Source organism: Myotis myotis, unplaced genomic scaffold, assembly GCF_014108235.1.
Source record: "Myotis myotis isolate mMyoMyo1 unplaced genomic scaffold, mMyoMyo1.p scaffold_m19_p_11, whole genome shotgun sequence".
Lineage (NCBI taxonomy): Eukaryota > Metazoa > Chordata > Mammalia > Chiroptera > Vespertilionidae > Myotis > Myotis myotis.
This window is the reverse complement of record NW_023416315.1, coordinates 24,873,006-24,886,886: the sequence shown is the minus strand read 5'-3', so window position 1 is coordinate 24,886,886 and position 13,881 is coordinate 24,873,006. Positions and strand designations below refer to the sequence as shown.

Sequence of the window (13,881 nt, the reverse complement as noted above, 5' to 3'; positions counted from 1 at the left end):
GACGGAGAATAATGTTTGGACTCTATTGATCAAGTGAGACGCTCCCATACTACATGCCAGGCACTTTCACAGAGGTTGTTGCCTTGTTACAATGACATGCTCCCCCTACTAGGTGCTAAGCACACCACTAACATGGAGGCGCCTATAATACGATCAAAGCAGGCTGGGGAGACACTGCCACACTGAGCATAGACTATACCAGATAACCCATGAAGTTAAAGAAAATACCAGCCATACCTTGAAGAAATCAGGTCCAGCCTAATAAGAATCAGCTGGTAGGCTCTCCCTAGTTCCCCTATCCTAGTCTGTTTGTTTCTTGTTCTTGGAAACCTGCAATCATAGTGCATTTTCATCAAACAGATGAATAAGGAATTGGAAACTAAAAAAAGAGGGGAGCAGATAATGCATTTCATTGTGTTTTCCTGAAGGCCCACCCATCATACTGCAGATTTAGAGAGAAAAATCAATAAGAAGGTTTTTCTCTGTATAATCCATGTGATGCGTAGTTTCCCCCCTGCTTTGAAACAGACATTATTATTCCCAGAAGCATCTCTAATAAAACACGCTTTATCCTCTCGAGGATGGGGAGAGGCTAAACAGAGGCAGAAATGAGGCCCTCTGTGGCCCTCAGTCCAGGGTGGGCTGTGGACTTGCCCTCCATCTCTTCTGCTCACAACTCCTCCTCTCTCTTCCTTGCTGCCTTCCTGGTCATTCTCCTGGGCTGGGGATGCCAAGTGATGCCTGCCCCATTCTGGGAAGATGAAAGATACAGCTGTTTGATTTTTCTCTAACATTCCCAATGTTTCAAGTTAGAACCTGAACCTTGAAAGAAAATGAAATCTTTGACAATGGCTTCAATCACTTTCCATGATCACAAATAGATATCCAACTACCAGGCTCAAATACTTGTTCCATTTTAAACAGGGAAGATTCATTCATCCATTCATTCATTCATTCATTCATTCCACACCATTCGCGGGGTGACTCCTCTGCCTGGTACAGCCGGGGAGGAAAGGTATGCACATAGGGGATGATGAAGATCAGCAGGTAAATAGTACTGTGTGGACCTAATTGGTTGGGAAAAGCATTAATAGATTGCTTTTAAGCATTTCTGATATTACTTTTGCTTTGAAAACTCAGTTTGATTTGGTGATAGAATACCATTATGAATTCAGGTAGCCACAGAAACACATTATCTCAGTAGCCCTGACATTCTCCTCCCACTTGTGCTTTGGCATCACTTAGTAATCATTTCAACTGGTCCTTGGTGATGTAGGTTTCTTCTGCTTGGCCTTGCACCTACACTTTCACAACTAAGTGACTTTTGTGGAGAAGAGATGGGAACAAATTTGCATCTCATGCTTAGTTATCTTTCCCAACCTCTAGTGGGTACAGGAATGCCAGGTCCAGAACAGGTTCATGGCAGCCACTGGGACCATTTATTTCCTCCCAGGTACCCCGTTCCTCCTCATTGCCATCAGGCCCAGGCGGACTACCGCCATATGGCTCCACCCTACCCCATATGGCTCCATCTCCCTAGCAGGGGTGCTGGAGAACATAAAACACCGCGGTACACTTTTATTGCAGCCCCTTCTCATTCCCCTCCATCTGCCTTCCATATGTTTATGTGACTCTATCAGGCTCTTGCACACAGAGCCTTTTGTAATGAGGACTGCCAGCCGGACCAAGATAAAGAACTAGACTTCACCTCCCTCAGTGACAAGGAGCCTCGATTACTTTCAATATGTGATTCATTTAACATTCAGACGACCACACACTCATACCCGGTTTCCTTCAATTTGTACACAAAATGAATTTTCTTTCATATTTATGATCTCTTTCAATTTTATCAACAAAAACCACATGGTGGCTCCTCTGTTGATAGCCCTGTGCATGAAGTTTTGAAGAATTGTATGTGACTGCCACATAGGCACCCCTATTACATGCACATCAATCTAAAGTTGACTTTCTTATTGTCATAAAATTCTCCTTTGATCGGAGAAGTTGTTACCATTTCCCCCTTCAAGTGTCTGTGCAACAATCTGAAGTGTGTCCTCCACAAACGCTAAGAAAAGAAGGAATGAGGAGAGGCTGACCCCAAATGGTGTCTCCACCCCCCCATTCACGGCGCTCCCCCCCCCCCCCCCCTCCCCGCCATGAGTTGCCGGTATTCTAGTCCCAGCTTAGGTCAGACCACTGCACCCAGTCTTCTGAGCATGTGGCTAAAGTGACACAGTTGATCCCAGTGTTGGTATAATTGATAAAGTGGGATAGCAGTCACTAGACACCATGCACAACACCAGTTCCCAACAGGAGGCAACTCCTGGCATTAGGAAGAGTAATCGGGGTGATTTCTCACTCCCAGTGCTCAACAGTGGGAACTTATGATTGGCCATTTTCACAGGAAACAAATGGCAACAAGAAAGAAAAAGAAGCCGAAACCGGTTTGGCTCAGTGGATAGAGCGTCGGCCTGCGGACTGAAAGGTCCCAGGTTCGATTCCGGTCAGGGGCATGTACCTAGGTTGCGGGCATATCCCCAGTAGGAGATGTGCAGGAGGCAGCTGATCGATGTTTCTCTCTCATCGATGTTTCTAACTCTCTATCTCTCTCCCTTCCTCTTGTAAAAAATCAATAAAATATATTTTTAAAAAAAAGAAAAAAAAAGAAATCAAGCGAGGCCTTGTATTGGCTTTCATAATTTCTACCCTTATCAATATGACCTGGGCACAAAGTCTTGTATTAAAGAATAAATTGTGGTGCTATTAAGAAGAAAGCATTTAACCCCCCCCCGCCCCCCCCCCCCCCGAAACCTCTACCCATGTTTAAAGGTGTCCTCTTTGCGGCAGGTGAGCTGTGGGTATTCTAGTCCCAACCACCTGTGAGAGGCTGTCTGGTGATCAGTACATGGGAACCCTGGCCGGTTCCAGGAGGTGCTCTCTGATGAACACGGGACACGGGAATGTGCTCAAGCGCACCAACTATTAACCGATGGGCACACAAAAATCCCCGGCAAATGCCATGAGAATACACTTTTCCTTTAGCTTGTTTGTGTACAAACGGTAACTCCTGATTTTCTTGCCCAATCATACCTGCGCAAAATAAAGTATTTATTTGAAATTTGAGATACTGGAGGAAACCTGATTGGGTCATTTTGCTTTGTTTTCCTTACCCACTGACACATTTCACATCTTGGTTTTTCTTAATGTCCTTTGTGATGCAAGAGAGAGCCAAACATCAGGTAGGTTCAGAGAGACCTCTGGGACCCAAGTGAATTCTTGCTCCCACCTAGGCTGTCATTTCACAACCCTTCCTGCCTGGAAAAACCGAAGGAGTTACTTTGTCCTAATACAACTGAACACTGCCTCTTCCTGCTGCAGGCAATATGTGATCGCAAACTGGGCATCCCAGGTGCTCTGGGGGCAGCAAAAAGTGCCTTTCCGTCAGGGGATCAAGTTACCGGATTCAGGCTATAGCCAGGGGCCTAGTCATCGGAATAACTGCTCCAGGCTGGAACCATTTACAAATCTGGTGAAGAGAAGCAAGTACCCTTCTGTGAACAAGAAAGTGTGGCTAGTCCTTCTGTACATGCAATAGTAGTGTTTGCAAAAGGGCAAAGGTGAGAAAGCTAAACGGGCATTTTGCTCCCAGGTTAAATAGAAAAGACAAGGAGTCCTATCAGTCAGACTTCATGAGTTATAATTTCTGGACCGAGAGGGCGTGCTCTGAGCGGCGTGTAAGCTGCTTGGGAAAAGGCAGAAGTTGCTCAGCTTCTAGTTGCTGAGCTGTTGCAGTAACTGTTGACATTTCCGTAGGAGGCTGCTCCCCCAGTGCAGAGCCCCCACAGGCCAGGTGAATGCTCATTAACCTCTCGCCTGCATTTCTTCCCGCGGAACACTGGCCTCTTGCCAACTGTCTTTAGGGAAGGTCTGGTAAAAACTGCCCAGGAAACAAGCACATCTGCCTGCGTATCCTCTTCTTTGTACAGCTACTTCCCCGGCAGCTGCTCGGATCTCCATGTGTCCATTTAGTGGATTTAAACAAAACGGCACGGGGCCGAGGGGGAGGTGCACTGAGCAGACGCTGGAGCAGCCCACTCCCGGGGCGGCCACAGCGGGAGGCTTGCTCCTAAGGACACACACTGACAAGGGCAGCCGCCGCTGAGCCTGGAAGCAGGAGACAGCCCGGTCTTACCTGTTTCTTTGTCCTGGACTTCTTCCAGGTGCAAGTCATTCAAGAGGTGCTCCAAGATCTTCTCGGGGGTCCCGGACACGACCACGTATCTGTCAGAGAGCAGAGAGTCCACCGAGTCATCCTCGGTGGAGGACTGCGAGCGGCTGCTCCACGCATCGTCCTCGTCCTCCTCGTCAATGTATTTGAAATAAGGCACATCGAAGGTGGGCAGGGGCAGCGGGCGGTCCGAGAGCCCCGCGCAATCCTTCCTCTCCAAGTGCGGGTCGCGGACCCGCAGCCGGGAGCTGCCCATTGTGCCCGGCTCCTGACAAAGGCATCCCCTAAATGCTAAGAGATCTTGGCCATCTCGGGCTTTCCCTGGGAACTGAGTCCATCTGGCTGCTGAGAGCTCTGCAGTCAGCTAGAACGCTGAGAGGCGGAGAGAAAAAGGAGGGGGAGGAGAAGGAGGCAGAGGAGGGAGCGAGGGGGAGCGGGGAAGGGAGGCAGGGAGGGGAAGCGGCAGCGCGAGCCTCGGAGGAAACTCACCTCCAATCGCTGTCGGCGCTCCCGCCTGGGGAGGCCGGGCTGCGCTGCACTTTCCTCAGCACCAGGACGTTCTGCTCCTGCTCCCGGACTGTGGTCACTTCACCATCCTGCTTTCGTCGGGGACAGGAGAAGGAAAACGGGAGAGAAAATTAAAAAGGAACTCAATAAAGCTGCATTTTCTTGAGTTGCTTTGTACCATAATTTCTCTAAAGATTCGGAATAAATTAGGAGGCTGGCCAAGAATCTCCCTTGGACAGTGTCCAGGCTCAAGTTCCACAGACACAGAAAGCATGAGGGAAACAGAGATACTTTGAAGTGTTTTCATGTCATGAGGCCTTTGGGTCTCAGGGAACTTCTGTGGCAGCAGGTAGAGTTAAGTGAGAAGATGACCTTTATGCATGGGGGCAGAAAAGGGGCTAAAAAAATAAAGCGGGTAGAAAACCCATAAAGTGGGGATAGGATTCAGGCTTCATTTTTAAAGCTATCTGAACGATTTGAATGAAGGAACCCAGAGTTTCACAAAACACAACATACAAACTACACGTGCATTCCCTCTTACCTGGTTAATGCTCATTAACAATCGCTCTTTTAGAATGGGAAAGTCATTTACATTATTCTTTAAAATTTATCTTTATTGCTAAAAGTATTACAGATGTCCCCTTTCCCCCCCGCCCCCCCCCAGGCCTTCACTGCACTATTGTCTGTGCCCCCCACCCCCCCACCTCATTTAAACACAAAAGCAATGAACAAGCCACATTAAATAGTGGTGGTAGATACGTATACTCAGTCATGTCACAGCCTTGCTTTAAAAGGTGGGCCTAAAGCTACCCATTCAATCATTCAGTTCCATTTTTTCCCAGACTTGCGATGGGCCTTCCAATTTATCATGCACTTGTTTTGCCAGAATACAAGCAACAAGGGATCTCTAGTAAGAATCTCATCTAGGCTGAGACTCGGATGTCATGGGTGAGTGCCCTGACTTTCCTCACCTCAGTCCCTCTGAAAAAGGAGAGACGGCGGAACAATCAGTCATTTCTGCACACACAGCTTCCACGCCCAGAGCCAGCGTGGCCGCTGACGTGGCTGTCGGAGTGGGCTGGCTGCTGACCCAGCAGTGTGCTGCGGACCCAAAGCGATAGACTCTCTCAGAGTGTGTCCTGTGAGATCTTCCCCATGTGCGACAGCCAGTCAGTGTAAGAGGGCCCGGAAAAAAGAACCTTAACATGCATGTCAGAAAACCTAGTTTCTGGATATCTGAGGATTTGAGCAAAAGATTAAAGCAAGAAAAGTTGACAGTAAACTAGCCTTTATCTTAAAAATGATGTTGCGTCTTTAAAAAGGGAAACATGTCTAGGGTTCCCTGCATGTTTCTGCTGTTGGCAGAAAACCCTGCCTTATAATTAAGTGCAAACATAAAGAACAGTCTTCCCCAAAGGAGAAGAGGCACTAGGTCTGGCCTGCCTTATTATCCAAGAGTCCCACAGACCTACCAGGGATCCCCATGTATGTTGTTCACCCTTCATAAGGAAAGCAGGGCACTCATCTTGTTATAACTGTCAACCAAATCAGTGATAAAATTATGATTTCAGCTCCCAGGATCCTGACTCCTCAGACAATGCAGCGACCTAGTCATTTGAGTCCTCCAGATCTTCTTAAACACACAAAAATATTAATCATTCTAAAACAGCACTATAATTTTATGATGATTCTTTTTAAATCTTTTGGTGGCAAATAATTTTCCTATGTAAAGCTGATGTATTACATTTCAGCAAGGTCAGACACGCAGTTACTGTGGCAATTAATGTGGGATATTCATTGTTAAACTCCCCAAGGACAGAGTGCGACTCCTGCAACATGAATAGCAATGTGTAATTGCTCTCTCTCATTTCTCCAAAGGGCTTCTTTTGTTATCCACAGGAAGTAAGGTGGCCAAAGAGAGGGGCACATATTGAAAAAACACATAAACAGCAGCAGAACGTGGGCCTGGGATACTGCGACTCACAGAAACAAGTAATTCTGTAAACAGTAGATTTGAAAGGACAGAAATCTTCCCCTGGTTTTCCTCTTCTCAGAAGCCAGTACTCATTTTGCATGAGCCCACCGCCGTTCTGACGTACGTTGCACATTCTCTGTGCACGTGATCTATGGCATTATTAACTTCCACGGGCCATGCACACACATACGGATGGGAAGGGCTTCCCTAATGTCTGTGCAACTAATATGCATTACAGGGCCGTGCACAGAGCAGCCACACTCTGCTGGGCAGGGGACGAGCTGCATCATATTGATGTACTATCAATAGCACCTAATGTCATAGTGGTGGTTTCCATTTCGAAAACCTGTTAAAAACAAGGAAGAAAAAAAGCAGAAAAATCAATGTATAAAGGGAGATGTAAGTTATCTAAAATTGCCATGAAAACATGATAACCCTCTGCATCATAGCTGGTTCTCAAGAAGGAAGGTCAGATTAATGCCTCCCGACCCATGCATCCTCACCTACTTGCTCTTCCTGAAAAAGAGCAGAAGTGGCATGGTTGGGGGTCTGGGAGTGAAACTATTCTAGTGCTTACTTGATTAAGAATAACAGTACTCGGAGAACTAATGACGGAAAATAGGTTCAATGACAAGCAGCTCACAAGATGCAAGTAAAGCATTAAAACACTTAATTTACAGTCATTTATTCAACAAACAGTGAGGAGCTCCTATGGCAGCGGTTCTCAACCTGTGGGTCGCGACCCCTTTGGCGGTTGAACGACCCTTTCACAGGGGTCACCTAAGACCATCCTGCATATCAGATATTTACATTATGATTCATAACAATAGCAACATTACAGTTATGAAGTAGCAACGAAAATAATTTTATGGTTGGGTCACAACATGAGGAACTGTATTTAAAGGGCCAGAAGGTTGAGAACCACGGTCTTAAGGTAAGGGCACTGTGCTGGCCACCAAGTGGCAAGCAGAGATGAGCAAAGCAAGTCCCCTGCCCTTAAATGACAGGTTAATAGGCTCCATCACAATGTAAGTCTAACTTAGCACCCTAAGATGAGGCCAAATGCAAGAGACAATACAAAGCTATAACCCATGCGATTTGATGGTCAAAGATGACTGACTGTGGGTGACAGAGAATGGGATGCTATTAAATAGGACAAAATGTGCAGCAAAACTGGTTTTGGTGAGAGTGGTGAATCCGGTTTCAGACACTTGGTGTTTTAGTAATGATAACACATCATGCTGTCGACGTTTAGCAGGCAGTTAGAAATAAAGAACGAGGCCCCTGGACAAAGGTCAAGGACAGAGACAAATCTGTGAATTATTCAAGTTTGGGGAGTGGATGGGATTAAGAGGGAAGAGGAGAGAAAGGGTATTATAAAGGCGAGGATGAAGAGAAGAAACACAGAAAGCCGGGGGAAGCGGTAGGGAATCAAGGTCATGGAGGAAACCTATGGTAGGGATGATGAAAAAGTAAAATGAAGATGAGTCAGCAGAGCCTGGAGGGCACTGTCTCAGGAGATTCAAAGAAAAAGCTTGCCTGACGCTGTCAAGGTCACAGAGATATGATAAGTCTAAGACAAAGTGGTGAGAAGATCACTTCAGGCCCAGTGGTGGGGAGAGGGGTGGGGAGATGTGAGTGAATGGAGAGGAAGTGAACCACGTCCCAGGAATATCATCATGAAAGAGAGGAGTCAGACCGAAGAGCCTGCGTGGCTGGGAAGGCAGGGTGGGGAGTGGGTATGGAGAAGATGTGACAGGTTCAGGAACACAGTGGAGGGGTTAGGCTATAAAAGGACTGAGACGTCATCCTTTCAGAGAGGATAACGAGAAAGAGGAAGGATGAAGATTTAAAAAAAATGTAAGTAGAGATAATAAGGAAACTTAGGTAGACCTAGGACAGCGGTTCTCAACCTGTGGGTCGCGACCCCTTTGGGGGTCAAACGACCCTTTCACAGGGGTCGCCTAAGACCATCGAAAAACACATATACAATTACATATTGTTTTTGTGATTAATCACTATGCTTTAATTATGTTCAATTTGTAACAATGAAATTGGGGGTCACCACAACATGAGGAACTGCATTAAAGGGTCGTGGCATTAGGAAGGTTGAGAACCACTGATCTAGGAGATGGCTTCTATCTTCTTAGTACATTGGGAACCAAGGACATGGTATGGAACTTTGTGGTGAAGTTGGTGGCCGAAGGAGATGATTGGGGGGAATAGGCTCAGAAGATGGTGAGGTAGGAGACAAGATAAGAAAGCTACGAAGGGAAGTGGAAGAGCACCACTGGAGTAGAGGTCAGATGACCTGAGTAAGTGGCACAGACCTCAGGAGTGAAGGGACTTCTGTAAGTGCATCAATGATACAAAAGGTGAGGTGGGGAACTGTGTATATTCCCAGAAGGCACCATGCTTCATGCTTTGGCCCATGGTTGGGATATGCTGTGAGGAACTCCCCTCTCCCCAAAACATACCTTAGCCCCCAGATATGCATAAACCCGTTCTTTCCCCTACTTTCTTAAAGGGATGGTGGTAGGAACAGGAAAGTCCAACAATGAACAGGTGTCCTCAGCTGAAGGAGGGGGAGGATGACTGACAGGAGGAAAAGCATCACAGGGCCTTTGAACAGAGCCAACAGGAGTACGAGGGCTTCTGAGTTTCCCCGGCTCCTCATCTTTGTTCTGTGCTTTGGGTGAGTAACTCTGATTTCTTTTCCTTTAATGGCTACACTTCTCTCCTGCCCATGAATTCTGAATGAATAATAGAACCAGTACCTTTGACTTACTTTGGACTAACTTCCATGGTCATGATCAGCTTTTGTACTTTGAAATAAAACTTTTTTCTTTCATTTACTCACATAAAAGACATTCTTATTTTAAGATGAAAATACGTATGGGGCAATAAAAAATTATATATTTTTTTAAACAGGTGAAAAATTGGTGTTCCCAGTTTAGCAGGTGTTAACTTGTCCTGAACCATGTTTTGGTGTGTATTTATATTTCCACTTACCACCAACACTAACAAGAGAAAGTGATCACTAAGGGACTTCTCAGCCCTGCTGGCATTGCCACAACTGCTTCCTTGAGTTTTCCATTAGCAGAGATAATGGAAAATAATCCTCTCCCAAGCACTCCCATAAAGCAGCCACTGGCGTTCTCCATGGCCTCGTGTCCCTGCCGCTCTGTGAGCATAAACTCTTACAAGAGGGCTTAAGTAGGGGTTTGTGGATGGGCTTTAGGGACTCAGAAACCCTCTGAAAGCATATAAAATTTTATGTATAGGCACATTTTTTCCTAAGCAGAGTTCAGAATTTTAAGTCTCAATGAATCTATACACTCCAAAAGGCACAAACCATCCCATACGAGGCAACTCATATTTATCACCTCATCTTCTTTGACGAGTCTCCTGCCACTAACTCCCTTTATCCAGATGAGATGCCCAAAGAACCCTGTTATGACACCCATCATGCTGACCTTTACTTATCCGATCCCTCTGTGTTTGCCTCGAAATTACGACATCTTCAGGGCAGGGACTGTGACCCCTACTTCTCTTTCTAACACAAAGAGGTCTGGCATGTGATAGTCACTTGATAAATGTTCATTGAACATGCAAGTTACTGAGCAAGCAAGAGAGTGAGAGAATTATCTTTAAAACAAAGAATTCTCTCTCACATGGCTCAAAGGTCACTCTTACTAGGAGGCACCCTTTACCCGCTCAACTTAGCCACTTTTCTATTACAAAGCTCATTACAATCACAAGAGATAACTGTGTTTTGAACTTGAGTGTCATAATTATTTATTCTATCTGTCAGAATTCTACCAAATGAAACTCTCATGGAACTCACACTAGTAAGAGGCCATGTAACTAACACAACATTAAGGAAGGCATTCACTAAATGGTTTTGTCCCTCAGTCTAGGGCACATAAAAAAAGGGGGTGGGCATGAATAGGTCACACTATGGGCTATGAACTGGGCAAGATGTGTATTTTTTTGCCCTCTAATCTCCCTTTCCTGCTCCATTGGGCCTCAGCCAGGATCCTCCACATTCCTCCTGTGGTCCAACGCTCCATAATCAAACTTTGTCTGAAGCAAGCAGCACCAGGCACCCTTTCCGATGGAGAACACAAAGAATCACCTAGCTTGGCACCATGGCATGCAAGGTCATACAAGTGGCACAGATCACAATACTGTTTTCCTTCAAGTTCGTGAACACGGTAACTGAAGATGTTTATTTATAGGAAGGCATTTGCTATGGACTGAATGTTTGTGTCCCCCATCCAAAATCTCATATATCAAATTACACTTCCCAGTATGATGGTGTCTGGAGGTGAGGTTTCTGAGAGGTAATTAGGTTATGAGGGTGGGGCCCTCATGAAAGGGATTAGTGCCCTTACAAAAGAGGCCCCAGAAAGATCCCTCATCTCTTTTGCCATGTGAGGACACAGTAAAATGGCCAATTATGAATCAGAAAGTGGGCTCTCATCAGACAGTGAACCTGCCTGTACCTTGATAGAAATTAATTTCTATTGTATGTAAGCCACTTAGTTTGCCATATTTTGTTATAGATGCTGGAATATACTAAGACAGCATTTATAGCAATAGTTTGTTATTACTCTTTTCATATCATAATTTCTTGGTTTAACTTTTATTCATCCCAAAAAGTTGACTTCAAGAACCATCTCCCCCAGTCTGGTTTGGTTGGCCCCTGGGCAGCACATGAGTCCTTCTGACTCAGCATTCCAAGGAGCACACGCTGATGCACTTGTTGTCTCCCTTCTAAAGCATAAACTCACTTGTGGGCAGGTACCATATCCTCTTCAGTTGTGAATTCTCAATGAATAGCCAGGTCTTGACACATCACAGATACTGAAAGAACATTAACTAAATGAATAAATAAATGAACAGAATTGTAAATGGGTAGCCTTGCCGGGTGGCTCAGTTGGTTGGAGCATTGTTCTGTACATCCAGAGGTTGCAGTTTCGATCCCTCGTCAGAGTGCATACAGGAGCAGAGCCTGTCTAAAATATTACAGAACCAGGGAAGGCCGTTCTTCAATGAGTGGGAGCTGGACAAGATGACCTCAGTGTCTCTCCCAACACCAAGATTCTACAAAATTCAGCTGTCTTGACTCTACTTTTCTCACAGGAGCCCACAGTGTTGTCCTTCGAAATAGCAAAGATGCACATGAGTTAGCAGTTAGGTGTGTCTTCTCATCTTGTACTACAGAAATTCACACACAGCTTGCAAACCAAACCGCCAGTGCCCGCATCGCATCTATTCTTGTCCTGCTAATGTGGGTACAGCAGAATGGATGCACTTATCTGAAAAAAAAAATCTCTTCTGGCCAAAACCAATTTTGCCTGAGAACAACCTTCATAAAATTTGCTGACAATGTATCTCATGATTCTTTATTCTCATGGGGAAAAAAAGTAAACCGATTTTTAAAAAATATTGCTGGCAAGATAGACCTGATTAGGAACATACTCTGAGGAGAGACTAGTAAAGCAGATGTGTGTCAAGGTGAGTGGTGGTTGAGACTGACCGGACTGCCAAGTGCTGGCCTGGCAAATACATCTTTGTGCAGAAACAGAGTACTTAAATCATGATAATTGGTTCCTTTTTAGAATGCTACATATACTAAGATTAATAACCCAAATTAAAGCCTAAATGGGACTAATAGGATTCATCATCCCCAAAGTTACAAAATCTAGGGAAAGCCTGACTTCCATGGGTGTGAAGCCAACACAAAGCTGTTCTGGAATGTGAACGAACTCCCCCAGGAAACCAGGAAACATGACCGGATAGGAAGCTCTGGCTGTGAGAGGGGAGCTGTACTTATTAAATCTTATTGCCTCTAATGATTATCATGTAAAATGAGTTCTTAAATTTAAGAGCTCTTAAATTAGGGCAAGCTGGGAATTTGATCCTGAGGCCAACTTCCTCTAGTAAACCTATGGGAGAAAAGAGCAGGAGAACTGAGGATAGACCGTAAAATCTTGAAATATAAAGCCAATATCTTTGCATCCCAAGTATATTTCAATATGCTTTATTAGCTTAATGGATCATTCTGGCAAAAAAAGAGAGGCACATTCATCTTTAATGTTTAATGAAGGGACTATTTACAGAAGTGTAGGTAGGTTTGAGGAAATTAACCGAAAAGTGGTGAGATAACCATAAACCAGCAAAGAGGGGCAAGAGTGAGTACTGGATCCCATTGGGAGCTACAAGGAGTAAGTGAGAGGCTCCCAGGGAGGAGCTGCAGTCACCGAGGGGTGTGGTCATGGCTAGGAACCTGCCCTCTCTCCTACACGCTGATGTGCTGTGGCATTTCCCAATGGCCAAGACCCACTGGACAGTGGGAGGCAAGCGATCATGAAAAAAAAAAAAATCCATAGTCCATAGAGGTCAGGACTCACGGCCTGCAGCACAGAGCAGGGCCAGAGTGAAGGAGGGATGGGAATGGGGATGATCCAGCACACCTGACCTTTCGGTTTCCAGAGAAGCTTGTGTCAACTGATGAATTTAGATGCCCCCTCACAGGCCATGCAATCCATCATCTTGATGCCAGGAAATCAACTCACACTCTAATAGCTTTAGAACAGGGTATGTTAGCATTTCCCTACCTGACTTAATCTAATTCTTGCATGCTTTATTGTCTGAACACTCTGTCTTGTCTAATACCCATATCAGTTTATTGTAATTCACACCCTACAATTTGCTTTACACTCCACACTCCCCACATGACCTTTGAGAAGTGTTATTAAATCACAGATTGTTACTGTTGATTTTTAAAAATCATACAAGCCTAAATTGTATTAAACTTTTCCCAGCAAGTCCTCCAGTTCCAGTATAAAAATTCTTGGTTGCCTGGCTGGCATGGCTCAGTGATTGAGCATCAACCTATGAACCAGGAGGTCACGGTTTGATTCCCAGTCAGGGCACATGCCCGGTTTGTGGGCTCAATCCTCAGTGTGGGGCATGCAGGAGGCAGCCGATCAATGACTCTTTCTCATCACTGATGTTTCCATCTCTCTCCCTCTCCCTTCCTCTCTGAAATCGATAAGCATATATTAAAAATAAGTAAATAAATAAAATTTCTTGGTTGATGACCAAATTTAGCAATAGGGATGTAGAGGAGAAGAGAGTGGAGGAGTGGCAGGACAAGTTC

General features: G+C 45.2%; 1 protein-coding gene across 12 annotated transcripts in view; it reads right to left on the bottom strand.

Annotated features, from left to right (window-relative positions):
• The window catches only part of RAPGEF5 (Rap guanine nucleotide exchange factor 5), a 196,217-nt gene that overhangs the window by 57,072 nt on the left and 125,264 nt on the right, over positions 1 to 13,881 (bottom strand). For 10 of the 12 annotated variants that reach the window (XR_004970861.1, XR_004970862.1, XR_004970859.1 and 7 more), the window contains 2 exons: positions 4,718 to 4,824; positions 4,193 to 4,281 (listed from right to left, as the gene is read on the bottom strand). Coding sequence is in view for 7 of the 12 variants with exons in the window: in XM_036327925.1 (XP_036183818.1) it covers positions 4,193 to 4,281; positions 4,718 to 4,824 (196 nt within the window). In the remaining 5 variants the exon portion in view is untranslated. Of the gene's footprint in view, positions 1 to 4,192; positions 4,601 to 4,717; positions 4,825 to 13,881 lie in introns of those variants that run through there. The other 2 variants (XM_036327928.1, XM_036327930.1) reach the window with 2 other exon arrangements.